Raw genomic sequence first — 17,068 nt, 5'->3', positions numbered from 1 at the left:
CATGGGACATGATATTGCCTTTGAAAGTGGCAGCAATGCGACAGTAGCCAATGTCGTGGAGTGAATATGGGAATCCCCATCACTTCATGATGTCAGGAAGCCATACAGGTTGAACTAGGGGCTGTGGGCACAGTAGTGGGGATTCAACCCCAAAGTTATTAGTTTTGTACCAGTCGAGTGTACAGTCTGTATACTTGGGTACACAAGTAGTTGAGCTGTACACTTGTACAGTTATTTGCATGTAATATTCAACAAGTGTACAGTCACCATTATGTACGCATTTGCTGCCAGGAAAAGAAAACGGCTTCAGTGACACTTATTAAATGTGCTATTGAAGCAATTCCCTTTTACTGGCAACAAGGCAAGGCATGCTGGGTCTGTTATACTTCCTGAAACTGTTTCCTGTCAAGGCTTGCATTCAATAGAAAGAGTTTTGGCAGAAAGGGGAATGTAGTTTTACTATCTTCATGTTTCCTGCAGATTCTTCAGCGTCAAAATTAAAGCACCAACTTTTGAAAAGAAAATGCCAACTTCTGTAACTATCATAATTATAGCTATTAAAATACTGAATTTTTCATTGCCTGTTATTCCCTCGGCTAAGAATTATTTAATTCTAAGTGTATATATTTTGTGGCTTGCTCTGGTTGGTGGATTTTGGGTTTTAATAATAATAATAATAATAATACTAACAACAACAACAACAATAATAATAATACCCAAAAGCTGAAGTCTAACCATCCTAATTTAATATTACAACCAGGTTTGCCAGGCTCAGGGCCTGAGACTGATCCTGTATCTTTAGGAGAAGAGAAAATCAGTCAGGTGCAGGTGTTCTTGCAACACTGTAATGGGAAAAACTTTCTGTATCTTTAAAAGTTGTGCAGGGGGAAGGGAGAATTCCACCTTGTGGTTTTTCCCATTACAGAGTTGCAAGAACACCTGCACTTTTGGATTTACTCTCTGGACACATTGCCACCACATGGCCTGAACTTGGAGGACAGTACCACCACTACTTAGCTTCTGCAAATGAAGCCCCTCTGAGCATTCCATCCTCAAAGCTCTATAACTGCCACCTTGGAAACAGCATTTGTATGTTAGCAGCTGATGAAGGCGGAAGCTGAAACGTTTTGTTAATACAATAAAAACCTCTGTTTGGTTAATCACAATTACATTCATACAGAAATAACTGGTCTTAAGGTGTATTACTACAAAGAGGTAAAGTCATGCATGCTGAAGCAGTCATGTGGCTTGCATTCAGGAAGCCATTACCAACTAACTGAGAACACAGACAGAAAGAGGAGGGAAGGAGGGAGGGAGGGGAGGAGCAAAGCCTGCAAAAGCACCAAACACTTCAGTTGGCTCCAGAATCGTACTCAAAGGGTGCTTATCAATGGTTCCTTCTCAAACTGGGCAGAAGTAACGAGTGGGGTACCACAGAGCTCAGTCCTGGGCCCAGTGCTCTTCAACATTTTTATTAATGACTTGGATGAGGAGGTACAGAGCATGCTTACCAAATTTGCAGATGATACAAAATTGGGGGGCACAGCTAATACCGTGGAAGACAGAAACAAAAAGGAGCTTGATAGGCTGGAGCATTGGGCTGAAAACATCAGAATGAAATTCAACAGGGATAAATGCAAAGTTCTACACCTAGGAAAAAGAAACCAAATGCACAGTTATAAGATGGAGGATACTTGGCTCAGCAATACGGCATGTGAGAAGGATCTTGGAATTGTCATTGACCACAAGCTGAATATGAGCCAACAGTGAGATGTGGCTGCAAAAAAGGCAAATGCTATTTTAGGCTGAATTAAGAGAAGTATAGTTTTGTGTGAAGTATTAGTTCCCCTCTATTCAGCACTGGTTGGGCCTCATCTTGAGTACTACGTCCAGTTCTGGTCTCTGCACTTCGAAGGATGCAGACAAATTGGAACAGGTTCAGAGGAGGGCAACAAGGATGATCAGGGGACTGGAAACCAAGCCCTATGAGGAGAGACTGAAAGAACTGGGCATGTTTAGCCTGGAGAAGAGAAGACTGAGGGGAGATATGCTAGCACTCTTCAAGTCCTTGAAAGGTTACCATATAGAGGAGGGCCGGGATTTCTTCTCGATCATCCCAGAGTGCAGGACACAGAATAATGGGCTCAAGTTGCAGGAAGCCAGATTTCAACTGAACGTCAGGAAAAACGTCCTAACTGTTAGAGCCATATGACAATGGAACCAATTATCTAGAGAGGTAGTGGACTCTCCAACACTGGAGGCATTCAAGAGGCAGCTGGACAGCCATCTGTTGGGAATGCTTTGATTTGGATTTCTGCATTTAGCCGGGGGTTGGACTTGATGGCCTTATAGGCCCCTTCCAACTCTACTATTCTGTGATTCTATAAGGAGGAATCAGCAGAGACAAGAATAGATTGCTTTTCTGTCAATTCCCCCCCCCTCCTGGTTCAGGTCACTTGTAACATGCATTGCCATTTTACTCCCAACAGTTTATGTGCTGCATCAAGAAGTGCTTTCTTTAGTCTGTCCTGAATCTTCCAACTTTTAGCTTCTTTGGATGTCTACGAGTTCTAGTGTTATGAGACAGCAAGAGGAACTTTTCTGTTTCCACTTTCTTCATACCATGCATAATTTTGTAATACATTGCCTAGTGCAAGAGTAGGGAACCTGTAGCCCTCCAGTTGTTTCTGGATGGCAACTCCCATAATTCCTGTCCATTAGCCATGCTGTCTGTGCCTGATGGGAATTGGACTCTAGCCGTATTTGGAGGGACACAGCTTCTCCAACCCTAGTCTAAACCATTTGCTGGGAGCTTTCTGCATCTCCTTGAAATTCTTCCTTGTTTATAGTTTCTTTCAGAGATGAAATATGCATTAATGTAAAGGGTAAACCTGAATGTACTCCTTGCCCCCAACTTTTGTAATCAGAATTAATTATATGAACTAAGGAACCTTCATGCAAATCTGCTTGATTTGCACCAGCTAATGGTACAAATTTGGTTTTGGGATTGCCGATGCTGGCGTTTGCTAGTGTACACTAGTGTATATTAATATTTGTGTATATTAATATTTGCTAGCGTATATTAATAAAGCAACTATGCTGCGTAAGGATGGGTGAAAGAGCTTTAGGTCTATTATTGTGCATATTTCTACCTTCCTGAATGTTGGCCCTGATTGTTTGGGATAATTTTAGCCAAAAACAGTTTCCTGCATTATTGTAGTGCATTGTGTGTTTCTTTTGGCATTATTGCACATTAAGATCCCCATTCAAAAGCAGACTTCTAAGCAATATAATGCATATTGAAATCATTCCTGCACATCACACATGCAATTGCTTTTAATGTGTGTTGTTCACCATTCAAACTTTCAGCAGTAGAATGGTTGTTCTGAATTATTGTTATGGCCGAACAACTTGTGCAATTAAGTCTCCAGATAGCCAATTAAACTATGTACATATTATGTACCCTTATCTTCAGTAGTGGCCTGATTCATGATATGCATTAACATAATCTCCCTTGTAGAGCAGACCTTTCACCTCACCTGACCATGCACAGGAAATAATTTATGAGCCAACTGGGCTTCACAGCTTTCCTTAGAGCAGTTTGCATAAGCACAGGGATTAGACTCCCTTCTAGGGAGCACTGGGTGGATATAGATGGAACAGTCTGAATTTAATCTGTGTCTTTTGTACAAGTGGCTGACTAAAAATCCATTTCATCCCATTTTGCAACTTCATGTGCAGTCCCTCCTTTTTTTTTTTAATTCACAGAAAATTCTACTTTTAAAAAAAAATCTTTAAAACTTAGTTTGAGTGAGGTGGTCTGACTGCTGCTCTTCACTTTTTATATTTTCCCCTTCAGAGTTTCAAGCTGCTTAGAGCAGTTATATAATACAACATTTACTGTGCAGTTTGAAAACGCTTGATGAATGGTCCAGGACATAACCGTAGGCTATTGTGTCCTGTATTTTCCTGAGTAATTGTAAGCGGGTGGGGGGAGAGAGAAGAAATCCTGCTGCCATGTTTTGATGGGGCCAAATATTTCCCCCCTGTACAGTTACCTGGAAGGGACAGTATGGGCATTATTTAGCTAACTTCATGCGCTAGCGGCACTGCTTCAACTAGTGCAAGGGGATTTCCTCCCACCCCCAGATTTATTCTGGGATTTCCCCCAGCCCTTGCTAGGAGATTCCAGGACTTATACAAGGTACATTTGGATTTGTGTGCAGCTACCCCATCAGTGGTGGGCCACTGATCTCTGTGTTGCAGCATCTGTGCAGACAGCTTAATATCCTTAACCTCTGGACTGAGCCCATCAACCCAGACTCTTCATTGGATCCTCTTGGACAGAAAGGATTACAAGAGAGCTTCCTGCTGCAGTTAAGGAACAGGATAAAAGTGTGTGAAATGATGCATGGCATGGAGAAAGTGGACATAGAAAAGCTTTTCTTCCTCTCTCATAACATTAGAACTTGTGGTCATCCAATGAAGCTGAATGTTGGAAGATTCAGGACAAACAAAGGAAAGTATTTCTTTACAGAACACATAGTGAAACTAAGGAATTTGCTCCCACAGGAGACAGTGATGGCCACCAATTTGGATGGCTTTAAAAGAGGATTAGACAAGTTCATGGAGGATAAGGCTATCAGTGGCTACCAACTATGATGGCTATGCTCTGCCTCCATGGTCGGAGACAATATGCTTCTGAATTCGAGTTTCTGGAAACCGCAGGAGGGGAGAGTGCTTGGCACCCGGATCTTGCTTGCGGGCTTCCCAAGGGCATCTGGATGGTGACTGTGAGAATAGGATGATGGCCATTTAAATTTCTATCTTTCTCCCCTTCCTCCCAGAAGGAGACCAGGCCATTGGCCTGATCCCACCAGCAAACAAGGGACAAAACATCTTAAAAACATATATGATGCTGGGCCATTGGCCTGATCCCACTGGCTCTTCTGATGTCCTAATTCATGGCTTCGTCCCATAGTTCCTGGTTCCCAACTCACTGTATATTGCTGTTCACCACGCAGCCCTGGCACACCCAGTGAATATGTGCTGTTTGGCTTTTGGGAGCAGAAGATAAAGATACCCGCAGGCATCTCCAATCCTGGTTAAACTAATGTGGAGGCTCAAAAGAGACAGCTTAGAGAAAGCAGAGGCAGATAAGTGCTGCTCAACCTCTCTGTCACTGAAAGCTGCACTGGCAAGTTGCCAACCGTGTTAAGGGTATTTTGAATTTGTGCGTAATTATGCAAATAATATCTAATAAGAGATATATGCACCTTGTTCTTTTTCGCGAATGCATCACTTCTGTTTTACACAGACCAAAAGACATGGCAGAGATTTGCTGTCAGATCACCAGATTTAGACATAGCACTGGGGGAAGGAAAAGTGGGGCGGTTGCCCGCTATGTGTGTGCTTCTTAATACGCCAGCAAAGTTTGCTTTTCTATGCAATAATTGACAAATGTTTGGTACTTGTTTTGCAGAAGTGTAGCTTTTATCTTGTTCTTGTTCTATGGATCTCTTAAAATATTTGTCGCCTTCCCAAGAAGTCTACTACTGCTTTGCTGTAACAACCAAAGTACAATTTAAAACAACACTTCAATAAGCTTTCCAAATGGAGATTTTTACGCCATGCAGTATTCATATTGGATTTGAAATTGTTTTTATTTATGTAAATGTTTCAACAGTTTTTATATATGCAGTGCTTATAAATTGTGAAATTGCTTCTTGGTGCTTTATAGGAAATGATGATACATAAGTAAATAAAGGCTCAGCAGAGGAAATTGTATTGAGAGTGATATGCTAACAAAAAACCTGCCAGCAGGAATGTATCGTGTACGCAGGGAAGCAGAAATCTGTCTGTTTCAGTTTCTCTCCATCTCTCATTTTTCCAGTCCTAAGTTCAGTTTTCCATATTTCCACATCAATTCTCATAAAAATCCATGAGCATTTTGTTGTGAATATCTCTGTATCCACACGTTTTTGCAAGCAAATTTCCCTAACACGAGGCAATGTTTGTATGTTATTTTCATTAATGCTAGCACTTTATGGCACACTTTTCCCTAGTATTTTGCATACATTATTTGTCTGGAGAACAGCACTGGAAAATTTGGAAAAAGTGGAGATTTCAATGCATAGTTGCCCTTGGGTTTGTGCATTATGTTTAGGAAGTGTGAATTAGGGGAGTTTTACCTTAAAATTGTCCCGTCCAGAGTCGAAAGAATGAGGCTGGAGTGTGTGTGCAAGTAAATCTTATTTTATCAGAGTAATGGATACATCAAAGGCATTGCGCTTCATAGGAAACCCTACGCTAACTCACTAGAGTCCCTAACTATACTCTAGACATGCTCTGCAGCGTGTGAAGGAAGTTGACTCAACGACCCCCCACTGGGAGTGGCAGGCTTATATAGGAAATGTTTTTGAACGTAATCTCTGACTCCTTCGTAATTCCTGTCTCTGCCCTGTCCGTTTCTTGCGGCGACGGGAACGAGGAGACAGGGGACGCGCATCCAACGGCTCATCTGAAGACACCTGCTCCCGAGCAACGGGCTCGAGGTCAGGGGGCGGGGTCACACTGGAATCCTCCTGGGAACTGCTTGGCAAGGGAGGAGCTGGCACTGTCTCTGAAGCTTCCCCCCACAAGTCCTCTGCATCAACTGGGGGCGGTGCGCTCGGCTCCTCGGAAAGGGCATTACTCGTGGGAACTGGCTGGAGAGCAGGCTGCCCCCCTCCTGCATGATCCTGCTCAGACACAACGATTCCCAACTCTGCTTCTTCTGAAGTCTGCGGAGGTGCCTGAAACTCATGCCTCCCCCCTTCCTGTCCCTTCTGAGTTGGCTGCAGCGCAACAAAAATGCAAACTGAACCAAATTTCTCCCCCCATCCCTACATATGCCCCTTCTGAAAAATTGCAATACAGGTAGCTTTCCTCTCCTGCTTATAAGAGATATTCCACAAATACAAGGGTATTAACAAATCCATATGTGTACCTTGTGCTCCAGTGTGGTGTAATGGTTAGAGTGCCAGGCTGGGACCTGGGAGGCCAGGGTTCAAATCTCTGCACCATGAAGCTCACTGGGTGACCTTGGACCAATCACTGTCTCTCAGCCTAAACTACCTTACAGGTTTGTAGAGAGAATAAAATTGGGAGCGGGGAGGATCTGGTTTGTACACCACCTTGAGCTCCTTGGAGGAAAGGTGGGGATATAAATATAATCCATCAATCAATCAATATCTACCAACACAGCCAATTTTAGAGCTGTTTGCTGTTACCACTGTTGAGGACTTAGCATCAGGAGAACCTTGTGAGCTGATGTTGGGACTTAGCCTGGTGAACTGCCCAAGAATGTGTGTTCTACTGCCTCATTGAGAGCCCTCTTGAGGCACAGAATGGGATAGGGAGGTGCAGCATCAGTGCCCATGGTTGGCTGGCAGCATGCATTATCTGGATCGGCCAGGCCTGGTTTAAATACTGGTACTCCTTTCTTGGTCAACACAGCCATTATTACTTCAGCTGGAATCGCTGGATACAGAAGTGGACACAGCTCCTCCTGCACCTTTAATGGTTGTGTAGAAGAGTGAATTTCAGCGAGTATGACTTGCATGAAAGCTACATCTGCTCAAATAATTCCCATAACTGTTAAAGCCCTGACCACATTTGCATCTGGCTACCCACCTTTAGTCTCCATCTCTTGCCCTTTCAGTCCTCCAGCATCTGCCCTCAGGAGAAATGTATTTCAGGTTTGTGTTTGGATACCGCTGTCAACAATTGACCTGGCCATCATTCCGAGTCCAAGACACAGTGAATGTTCCTGGCCCTTTGAGATGTAACCATTCACTATTGATAGCAGTCTAATGATAAAGGACAGCTTATCCACCAGCACTTCCTACTGTTTCTCTTGTTAATGGCGGTGGATATTGGGAATGTAATTCGTTCTGAGGTCTAACAGTCTTGTCTTTATGAACCACTGTCTGGTTTGCCACTTCCTCAATTCTGCTTCTTGCTTATTTTGTGTAGATATTTCTGTTTTCACTTCCTTATGTCTACAGAGCATAGTATATTGGAGCTGTTCCTTGTTCAGAAGATGCCTATTCTTCTTCTGATCTCCAAGGCACTTCTGTCACAACATACTTCATAGGAACGTGGAAAGCTGGCTTATACTGAGTCAGACCATTGGTCCATCTAGCTCAGTATTATGTACACTGAGCGGCATGTGGTTGTTAGGGATCCAGACTGGGTTCTCCCCCAGACCTACTTGGAGATGCCAGGGATTAAACCTGGGACTTTCTGCATGCAAAGCAGATGCTCTACCACTGAGCAATGGCTGTTCCCTTGTTACATCTATGCTTCTTTCGGTAGTCAGCAATACTCTACAGACAAGAATATTTAGCATGAATAAAATCATTTGTCCTGGTTCATTAACACAGTGGTATAGGAATTTATGGCATCCAGTTCACTAAGGTGTAGACCTAATATGGCTTATCATATATGTCCTATTCTCTTTAATCACCACAGTGACAGTGTCCCATTCTGATGTTCTTATTAAAATTTGGGCTCCATGGAAGATGTTGAGAGAAATCATAGGTCAAGGCCTTGGTCTGTGAGTGAACATAAGAAGAGCCTGCTGGATCAGGCCAGTGGCCCATCTAGTCCAGCATCCTGTTCTCACAGTGGCCAACCAGGTGCCTGGGGGAAGCCCGCAAGCAGGACCCAAGTTGTGCATTACTTACATTAATTGGGCTTCAGGCCTGGAGGCACTGCTTCATTTTCCCTCCTAAATGTTTGGAACTAATCTGTTGGTGGTAGGGATGAAAAGATCTGTCAATTCCGGTTCTCTCTGTTTCTCATTTTTCCAATCTTAAATTCAGTTCTCCGCATTTCTGCAGCAGTTTGCCATTTTTTTAAAAAAAATATATGAAATTCTCCAGAATTTTAGTGCATATTTCACCTAATAAACCCTTTTTTTGTCTGTAGTTTTGACTCATGTACATATTTTTGCAAGCAATTTTTCACCATATAATGCATTTTTAATGTTATTTTTACCCGTATAGTGATTTTTATACACAGCTTCCCCTAACATAAGTATTTTTGTAAACTTTGTTTGGCGAACTATTGCAAAACTCGAATAAGTACAAATTTCAAAGAGTAGCTGTGTTTCGGTTCTCATATTGTTTTAGAAAGTGCAGATTTTATAGATTTGGGATACTGCCAAATGCATACTGAATTGAATTTCACACCCATTTCTAGTTGGTGGTGTAGTGTGTAACTTAAACACCATCAACTGCTCTCCAGTCCAAGAGCAAGTCCTGCCATACCTTACATCAACAGGCATAATGGTGTTTCTGTGCTTTGCAGTATAAGAAAATATGGCGTTCTCTTTCCTTTTCTGTCTGCTGAGGGAGGGTGTCTCCATATATGACCACAGTAGCACAGGAACCACTTTCACGTGGATTCTCCCTACACTTCTGAAAGATGATCAAGCATATGGTCATTTTCCATCCAGGCTTGATTAGCCACGTGATTACTGGAGGCCGCATGCAATTGGGCTCACTCACATGGTTCCAGACCTCCTTTGTGGAAAGGAACAAAGCCTTACGCGTGCATCACCTGTTCCGTTTTGCTACTGGGTAAAGGGACCCTCATAGAGGGAACATACTCAAGATCATTTGACACAAATTGTTGATATCTACAGTCAGAGTGATTGAACATTGCAAAATGATGAATATGTCCCACCCTTTAAGTGCTTGTGGGTGAAGTTGCAAATCTACACACTAGTGATTCTGAGTTTGGAATCAGGAGGCAGTACACAGGTCCAAAAATGTATATGTGGCATGTGCCAAGTCGGTGGGTTGGATATTGTTCACTGTCTCTGATCAGATGTATTCTGTACATAACAGTTCATTGGCTTCTTAAGTGTAGACATTTTAAAGCCTGTTTTTGGAGTTCCACATTGGTTTAGGATCTCTGGATTTTACATAACTGCACACTTGAATGTGACTGTGACATCATGAACACCGTCTTGTAATATTCAGTCATGCTTGCCATTAGCTCCTTGTAGTAGGAATCACATGCTAGCTATTTGAAACCATTCATAGACTTTAGGCACTCTCAGAACTGTTCACAGGGTGGCATAATCAAAAATTATTTATTACTGCCCAAGAGCTAAATCTTTCTCCCATGAATGACAAATTGAGGTGCTTAAAACTCTTCAACTGCCATCAGCAGCTGAATCCAACTTTCTTTCCTTCCTATTTTGTCCTAAAGCTTCCCTGCTAATATATCTCTATTATTTGCTCCTGGATGATCTCTTTCAAAAAATTTCATCCCAGAATTTTAGTGATGGATTAGGATGACCCAACAAAAAAAAAATCAAGGGTTTTTTTTAAATGATGAGATTATACACTTGAACTTCCTGGTTTTAGAAGGACACCTTGGTGTAGATTATCACTGTATGCTTAATGTTATCTATACTGCTTGGTAACCACCACGGCAGTTCTGCCTCTTCAAGGGGGACTGGAAATGATTGACTCATGCTGCAATAATCAAATCCTTTAGATTCTCAGTGTAACATTCACAGAAATCTATCATAAAACTCTCAGAGTCTACATAGGGAATAGTTCTTAAAGAATTCAAAGAAGTTGACTTCACTGTTTGGAAAATTTCAAAAAGTGAAACAGCTTTGTGTAAAACCGATGCCCCATTCAGGCATCCCATGAACAGGCATCCGGTGGAAGCCTCAACCCCTCTCCCTATGTGCATGTGTAGCTCTGTGCATCCGAGAACCCATTTGTTGTCAGGTGCTCAATCACATGGATACAGCCCTCCTTGTGTGTAGTTGTAGGCACATTGGTTCTGTTCAAGCATTCAGTGGATCCGTGTAAGATGAGTGGCATAGCTTGGAGTGCATGAATTGACTGCAAGAATGGAACTTCCATGTGCTTAGTGTGGTCAATGAACAATAACTACAGACCAATGTGTTTCAGCACGTGTTCATGGTATGCATGTGGGGAGTTGCAACTAGTGGGGAATGCTTCAGGATAATGATGAGATGGGAGAAGAAGGGATCAGTCTGTGATGAAAATTGGAAGAGAGGATGGAAAAGAAGAAGGGTGTGCATAATCAAGAATGGCTGTGGAAAGAGATGTGTGCATACTGACTTGAAATAACATCCAGATCTCTCAATTCAAGCATCTAATTCACACAATGGCTTCAATACCTTTTCTCATGTTCTGTTAATGAGGCACCCTTGTACCTGAAATCTCTGTCTCTCTTAATGTCTTAATTTTCTTCAGCAATCCTGAATCTTTTCCTCCACTTTTTCTTGCAGGAGTTATATATACAGCGGATATCCTAGATCGAGAGACAACCCAGTCCTACTGGCTAACTGTGTACGCAATAGATCGTGGTGTCGTTCCACTTTACACCACCATTGAGGTCTATGTTGAGGTCGAAGACGTGAATGACAATGCCCCATTGACTTCTGAACCTATTTATTACCCATCAGTTTTGGAAAACTCTCCTAAGGATGTATCAGTTATTCAGATACAGGCTCAAGATCCGGATTCCAGCACTAATGAAAAGCTGACCTATAGGATTACCAGTGGAAACCCCCAGAACTTTTTCCTCATCAATACCAAAACAGGTAACGAGATGTCTTTCACTTTATATGTTGTTGGCAAGAGGTGAGTTCGCATCTTTGGCAGAGTTTATTTGCACATGTTAGTTTACCTCTTTCAGCAGCAGCCTTTTGTTAAACTGTTACAAACATGAAAGGCAAAATCCGATGTTGTGCGAGTGGACCCGCACTCTCACAATGAGACTTCACCCTCCTCTCCTCCTTCAGTGAGAATTAAATTCAAATAAGTTAGTCAGGTTCTAAGCAGTTGTTTGGAGGAATATATTGTTATATATGCTCTTAACTGTGTCATATCTTCTCCCCATTCTTTATTCTGCCCTTTGATAAGCTTTAAGGCAGAAACAATTTTAATAGCATGTCCTCATACCTAAGAACATATCTGAGGCCTTTGATTTTACATGATGCATTCGTAAGCATGTGTGTCAACCAGTGATGATATTTTTTTTCCAGAAAAGTATGAACTGAAAAAATTCCCTTTGCAAGTTTGGGTAATCTGCATAGAGTAACGTTTTCAGTGATCTAATTTAGCAAGCTTATTTTTCTTTTATTTATTAAACAAAATTAAGCACTTTGAAACTGCCTAGCTTTCCTAGTAATGTATTTTCAGTTCGTATCTATTCATTGTTGCTGTTAAACTTATGAAATGAAAACATTTTTCCGCAGAAAAAATAACCACTGGAAAATACCCTGTTTTGGAAAATTTTCCATGGAAGAATTTCCACCCCACATCACTGGTGTTAACAAAATATGTTATTGTAGCATTACTAATATTACATAGCCATTCAGATTTGTGCATTAATAAGAACATATCCTCCTCTTTGGATGCACAACTTAACGTGGTGAGGGGGTTTGAGTGTGTTGAAGAAGCTGAGAGCAAAGCCGTCTGGAGTCTCGACCAAGAGGCTAGACTCTTAGCAGGGGCACCCAAGGCGGAATGGTCAAAGCTGAAACACCAGACTAAGATGCATCCAAACTCAGAGGAAGGCAATGGTAAACCACCTCTGAATACCTCTTACCATGAAAACCCTATGAACAAAGTATCCAAAATGCAACACGAGATAGTGCTGGAAGATGAGACTCCCAGGTCAGAAGGCACTCACCGAGCTACTGGGGAAGAACAAAGGACAAGTACGAGTAGCGCTGTGACTAATGACGCAGCTGGGTCAAAGCCGAAAGGAAGCCCAGAGGCTGATGTACACAGATGCAAAAGGAGAGTCCAGAGTTGTACGACGCACACAATAGGAACATGGAATGTGAGAAGCATGAACCAGGGAAAGTTAGAAATTGTCAAGCAAGAAATGGAACGCATCAACACTACAATACTTGGCATGAGTGAATTAATATGGACAGGAATGGGACTTTTCCAGTCAGGCAACTACAAAATATTTTATGCAGGAAATTAGAAATTAAGAATAAATGGAGTTGCTTTAATAGTGAGAAGTGATGTAGCAAGAGCAATTAGGAGCTACAACGCAAGGTCTGAGCGAGTGATGTCAATAAGATTAAATGGGAAACCTATCAACATAACCATCATCCAAGTCTATACTCCAATGGCAAACGCAGAAGAAGAGGAATTGGAGAGATTTTACGCAGAAGTACAGGAAGAAATTGATCACACACCAAAACAAGATGTGCTGATAATCATGGGGGACTGGAATGCAAAAGTAGGGAACAGAGAAGAATTAGGAATTGTGGGGAAATGGGGCTTAGGAGACAGAAACGAAGCAGGAGAAAGACTTATTGAATTCTGTGAAGCCATTTTTTGAACAACTGAAAAAACGACTGTACACGTGGACATCACCAAATGGCCAATATAGGAATCAAATTTATTTATTTATTTATTTATTTATTTTATTACATTTTTAGACCGCCCTATAGCAATAAGCTCCCAGGGCGGTGTACAGCATAATAAAACAGGTTAAAATACAAGTGGATGTAAATACAATACACAATAAAACATAAATAAAATTTTTCAATTTTAAATTCAAATTTTTAAAATGCCTGGGCGAAGAGGTAGGTCTTTACCTGGCGCCGAAAAGATAACAAAGAAGGCGCCAGGCGTATCTCATCAGGGAGGGCGTTCCATAGTTCGGGGGCCACCACTGAGAAGGCCCTAGCTCTAATTATCGTTCTCCGTGCCTCCCTATGCATTGGGACACGGAGAAGGGCCTTCGACGTCGAGCGCAGCGACCGGGTAGGTACATAGCGGGAGAGGCGTTCCGCCAGGTATTGCGGTCCGATGCCGTTAAGGGCTTTATAGGTAAGAACCAACACTTTGAATCTGGCCCGGAAACATATTGGTAGCCAGTGCAGCTGGGCCAGGACAGCTGTTATATGATCAATTTTTTTTGTCCCAGTAAGAACTCTGGCCGCAGCATTCTGCACCAGCTGAAGTTTCCGAACCGTCTTCAGAGGTAACCCTACGTAGAGTGCATTACAGTAGTCCAATCTAGAGGTTACCAGAGCATGGATAACTGTGGCAAGGTTCTCCTTATCCAGATAGGGTCGTAGTTGGGCTACCAGCCGAAGCTGGTAGAACGCATTCCGTGCCACCGAGGCTACTTGAGCCTCCAGTGACAGGAGCGGATCTAATAAGACCCCCAAACTATGGACCTGCTCCTTTAGGGGGAGTGTAACCCCATCTAGGGCAGGTCGGACATCATCCATCTGGGCAGAGAGCCCCCCCCACCAACAGCATCTCAGTCTTGTCAGGATTGAGTCTCAGTTTATTAGCTCTCATCCAGTCCATTATCGCGGTCAGGCAGTGGTTTAGTACATTAACAGCCTCACCTGAAGAAGATGAAAAGGAGAAGTAGAGCTGCGTATCATCAGCATATTGCTGGAAACGCACTCCAAATCTCCTAATGACCTCGCCCAGCGGCTTCATATAGATATTAAAGAGCATGGGGGACAGAACTGAACCCTGTGGGACCCCATATTGGAGTACCCAGGGACTCGAGTAATGCTCCCCAAGCACCACCTTCTGGAGACGATTCTCGAGGTAGGAGCACAGCCACTGCCAAGCAGTGCCTCCAACTCCCAAGTCCGCAAGTCGCCCCAGAAGGATACCATGGTCGATGGTATCAAAAGCCGCTGAGAGATCAAGGAGAACCAACAGAGTTACACTCCCTCTGTCTTTCTCCCGACAGAGGTCATCATACAGGGCGACCAAGGCTGTTTCTGTACCAAACCCCGGCCAAAAGCCCGATTGACATGGATCCAGATAATCAGTTTCATCCAAGAGAGCCTGGAGCTGGTGAGCGACCACACGCTCTAAAACCTTGCCCAGGAACGGAACATTTGCTACCGGTCTATAGTTGTCAAGATTTTCAGGGTCCAAGGAGGGTTTCTTTAGGAGCGGTCTCACCACCGCCTGTTTCAGGCAGGGTGGTACCACTCCCTCTCGTAAAGAGGCATTGATCATCTCCTTGGCCCATCCGGCTGTTCCGTTCCTGCTAGCTTTTATTAGCCATGAGGGGCAAGGATCCAGAGCAGAAGTGGTCGCCCACACCTGTCCAAGCACCTTGTCCACGTCCTCGAGCTGAACTAACTGAAATTCATCCAATAAAACAGGACAGGACTGTGCTCCGGACACCTCATTAGGCTCAACTGCTACAATATTGGAGTCAAGGTCCCGGCGGATGTTTGTGATCTTATCTTGGAAGTATCTCGCAAACTCATTACAGCGGGCTATTGATGGTATTATTGCGTTCTGAGGACCAGAGTGTAAAAGTCCCCGAACAACATTATAAAGTTCCGCTGGGCGGTTAGAAGATGACTGAATGGAGGCAGCAAAGTACTGCTTCTTCGCTGCCCTCACCACCTTCACATAGAGTTTGGTAGAGATCTTCACAAGTGCAAGACCACAGCCGTCGGGAGTTCGTCTCCATTTGCACTCAAGCCGTCTCCTTTCTTGCTTCATCACTCTTAGCTCTGGGGTAAACCACGGAGCCAATTGAGCTCTGCAGAGGAGAGGGCGCACCGGGGCGATCATGTCAACTGCCCGGGTCATTTCCGTATTCCACAGATTGACCAGGGTTTCGACAGGAGCGTCAGTTTTATCAGCCGGAAAACTCCCCAGAGCCTTCTGAAAACCTTCAGGATTCATTAGTCTCCGGGGGCGGACCATCTTAATAAGTCCTCCACCCTTGCAGAGGGGAGAACACATTGTGAGCCTACACCTCAATAGGCGATGATCTGTCCATGACAGAGGAATAGATGTAAAATCCCTCACTCCCAGATCACCATCCCCTGCTCCAGTAGCAAAAATTAAGTCTAGAGTGTGCCCCGAAATATGCGTAGGGCCAGTAACAAATTGAGACAGCCCCATGGCTGTCATGGAGGCCATGAAGTCCTGAGCTGCCCCAGACAAAGCGGTCTTGGCATGAATGCTGAGATCTCCCAATACCATAAATTTGGGGGATCGCAACACCAAACCCGAGACCACCTCCGTCAGCTCAGTTAGGGAGGCTGTTGGGCAGCAGGGTGGACGGTACACCAACAGTATTCCCAGTCTGTCTCACTGACCCAACGTAATATGGAGACACTCCAGACCATTAGCTACCTGGATAGGGTGCCTAATGAGAGGGATGGAACTTCTATAGACCACAGCGATTCCCCCTCCCCGACCCTCGGATCTACCCAGATGCTGAACCGAGTACCCAGGTGGGCACAGCTGGGAGAGATTAATGCCTCCCAGATCGCTCACCCATGTCTCAGTAATAAACGCCAGATCGGCCGCCTCATCCACAATTAAATCATGGATGAGGGAAGCTTTATTATAAATTGATGATATAATTGGTAGCAGAAGATGGAGAAGTTCCATACTTTCTGCAAAAACTAGACCAGGAGCAGACTGCGGTACAGATCATGAACTGGTCGTATCGAAAATCAGAGTAAAGCTAAAGAAGACCAACAGAGCAATCATAATGCCAAAATACAATTTAAATAACATCCCAGAAGCATATAAAGATCAAATAAGGAACAAGTATGAGGGTTTAAACTTAGTTGACAGAGAACCAGAAGAACTATGGAATGAAGTCAGAGACGTTATAAGAATGCAAAAAGACAATACCTCTAGCTAAAAAGAGAGAAAGACCCCAATGGATGACTGATGAAACTCTTAAAATGGTTAAAGAGAGAAGGAAAGCAAAAGCAAAAGGCGATAGAAACACAGTCAGAACCCTAAATGCAACAATACAGCGACTAGTACATAGGTACAAAGAGAACTATTGCAATAGTTACTGTATAGAAATAGAAGAGGACAACAAAAAGGGTAGAACAAGAGCCCTGTTCCAAAAGTTTAGAGAAATGAAAGGGAAATTTAAACCAAGAGTAGGGATGTTGAATAATCAACAGGGAAACACACTGACTGACCGAGATGAAATAAAAGGAAGATGGAAGCAATACACTGAAGAACTCTATAAAAGAGAT

General features: G+C 43.2%; 1 protein-coding gene across 14 annotated transcripts in view; it reads left to right on the top strand.

The window, feature by feature from the left end:
• Positions 1–17,068, top strand: part of FAT3 (FAT atypical cadherin 3) — a 697,764-nt gene that overhangs the window by 341,557 nt on the left and 339,139 nt on the right. For all 14 annotated transcript variants that reach the window (XM_061628858.1, XM_061628860.1, XM_061628859.1 and 11 more), the window contains one exon: positions 11,327–11,641. In XM_061628858.1, coding sequence (XP_061484842.1) covers positions 11,327–11,641 — 315 coding nt within the window. The remainder of the gene's footprint in view (positions 1–11,326; positions 11,642–17,068) is intronic.

The sequence above is a fragment of the Rhineura floridana genome, chromosome 5, assembly GCF_030035675.1.
Source record: "Rhineura floridana isolate rRhiFlo1 chromosome 5, rRhiFlo1.hap2, whole genome shotgun sequence".
Taxonomy (NCBI): domain Eukaryota; kingdom Metazoa; phylum Chordata; class Lepidosauria; order Squamata; family Rhineuridae; genus Rhineura; species Rhineura floridana.
This window is presented reverse-complemented; position numbering and strand designations above follow the sequence as displayed.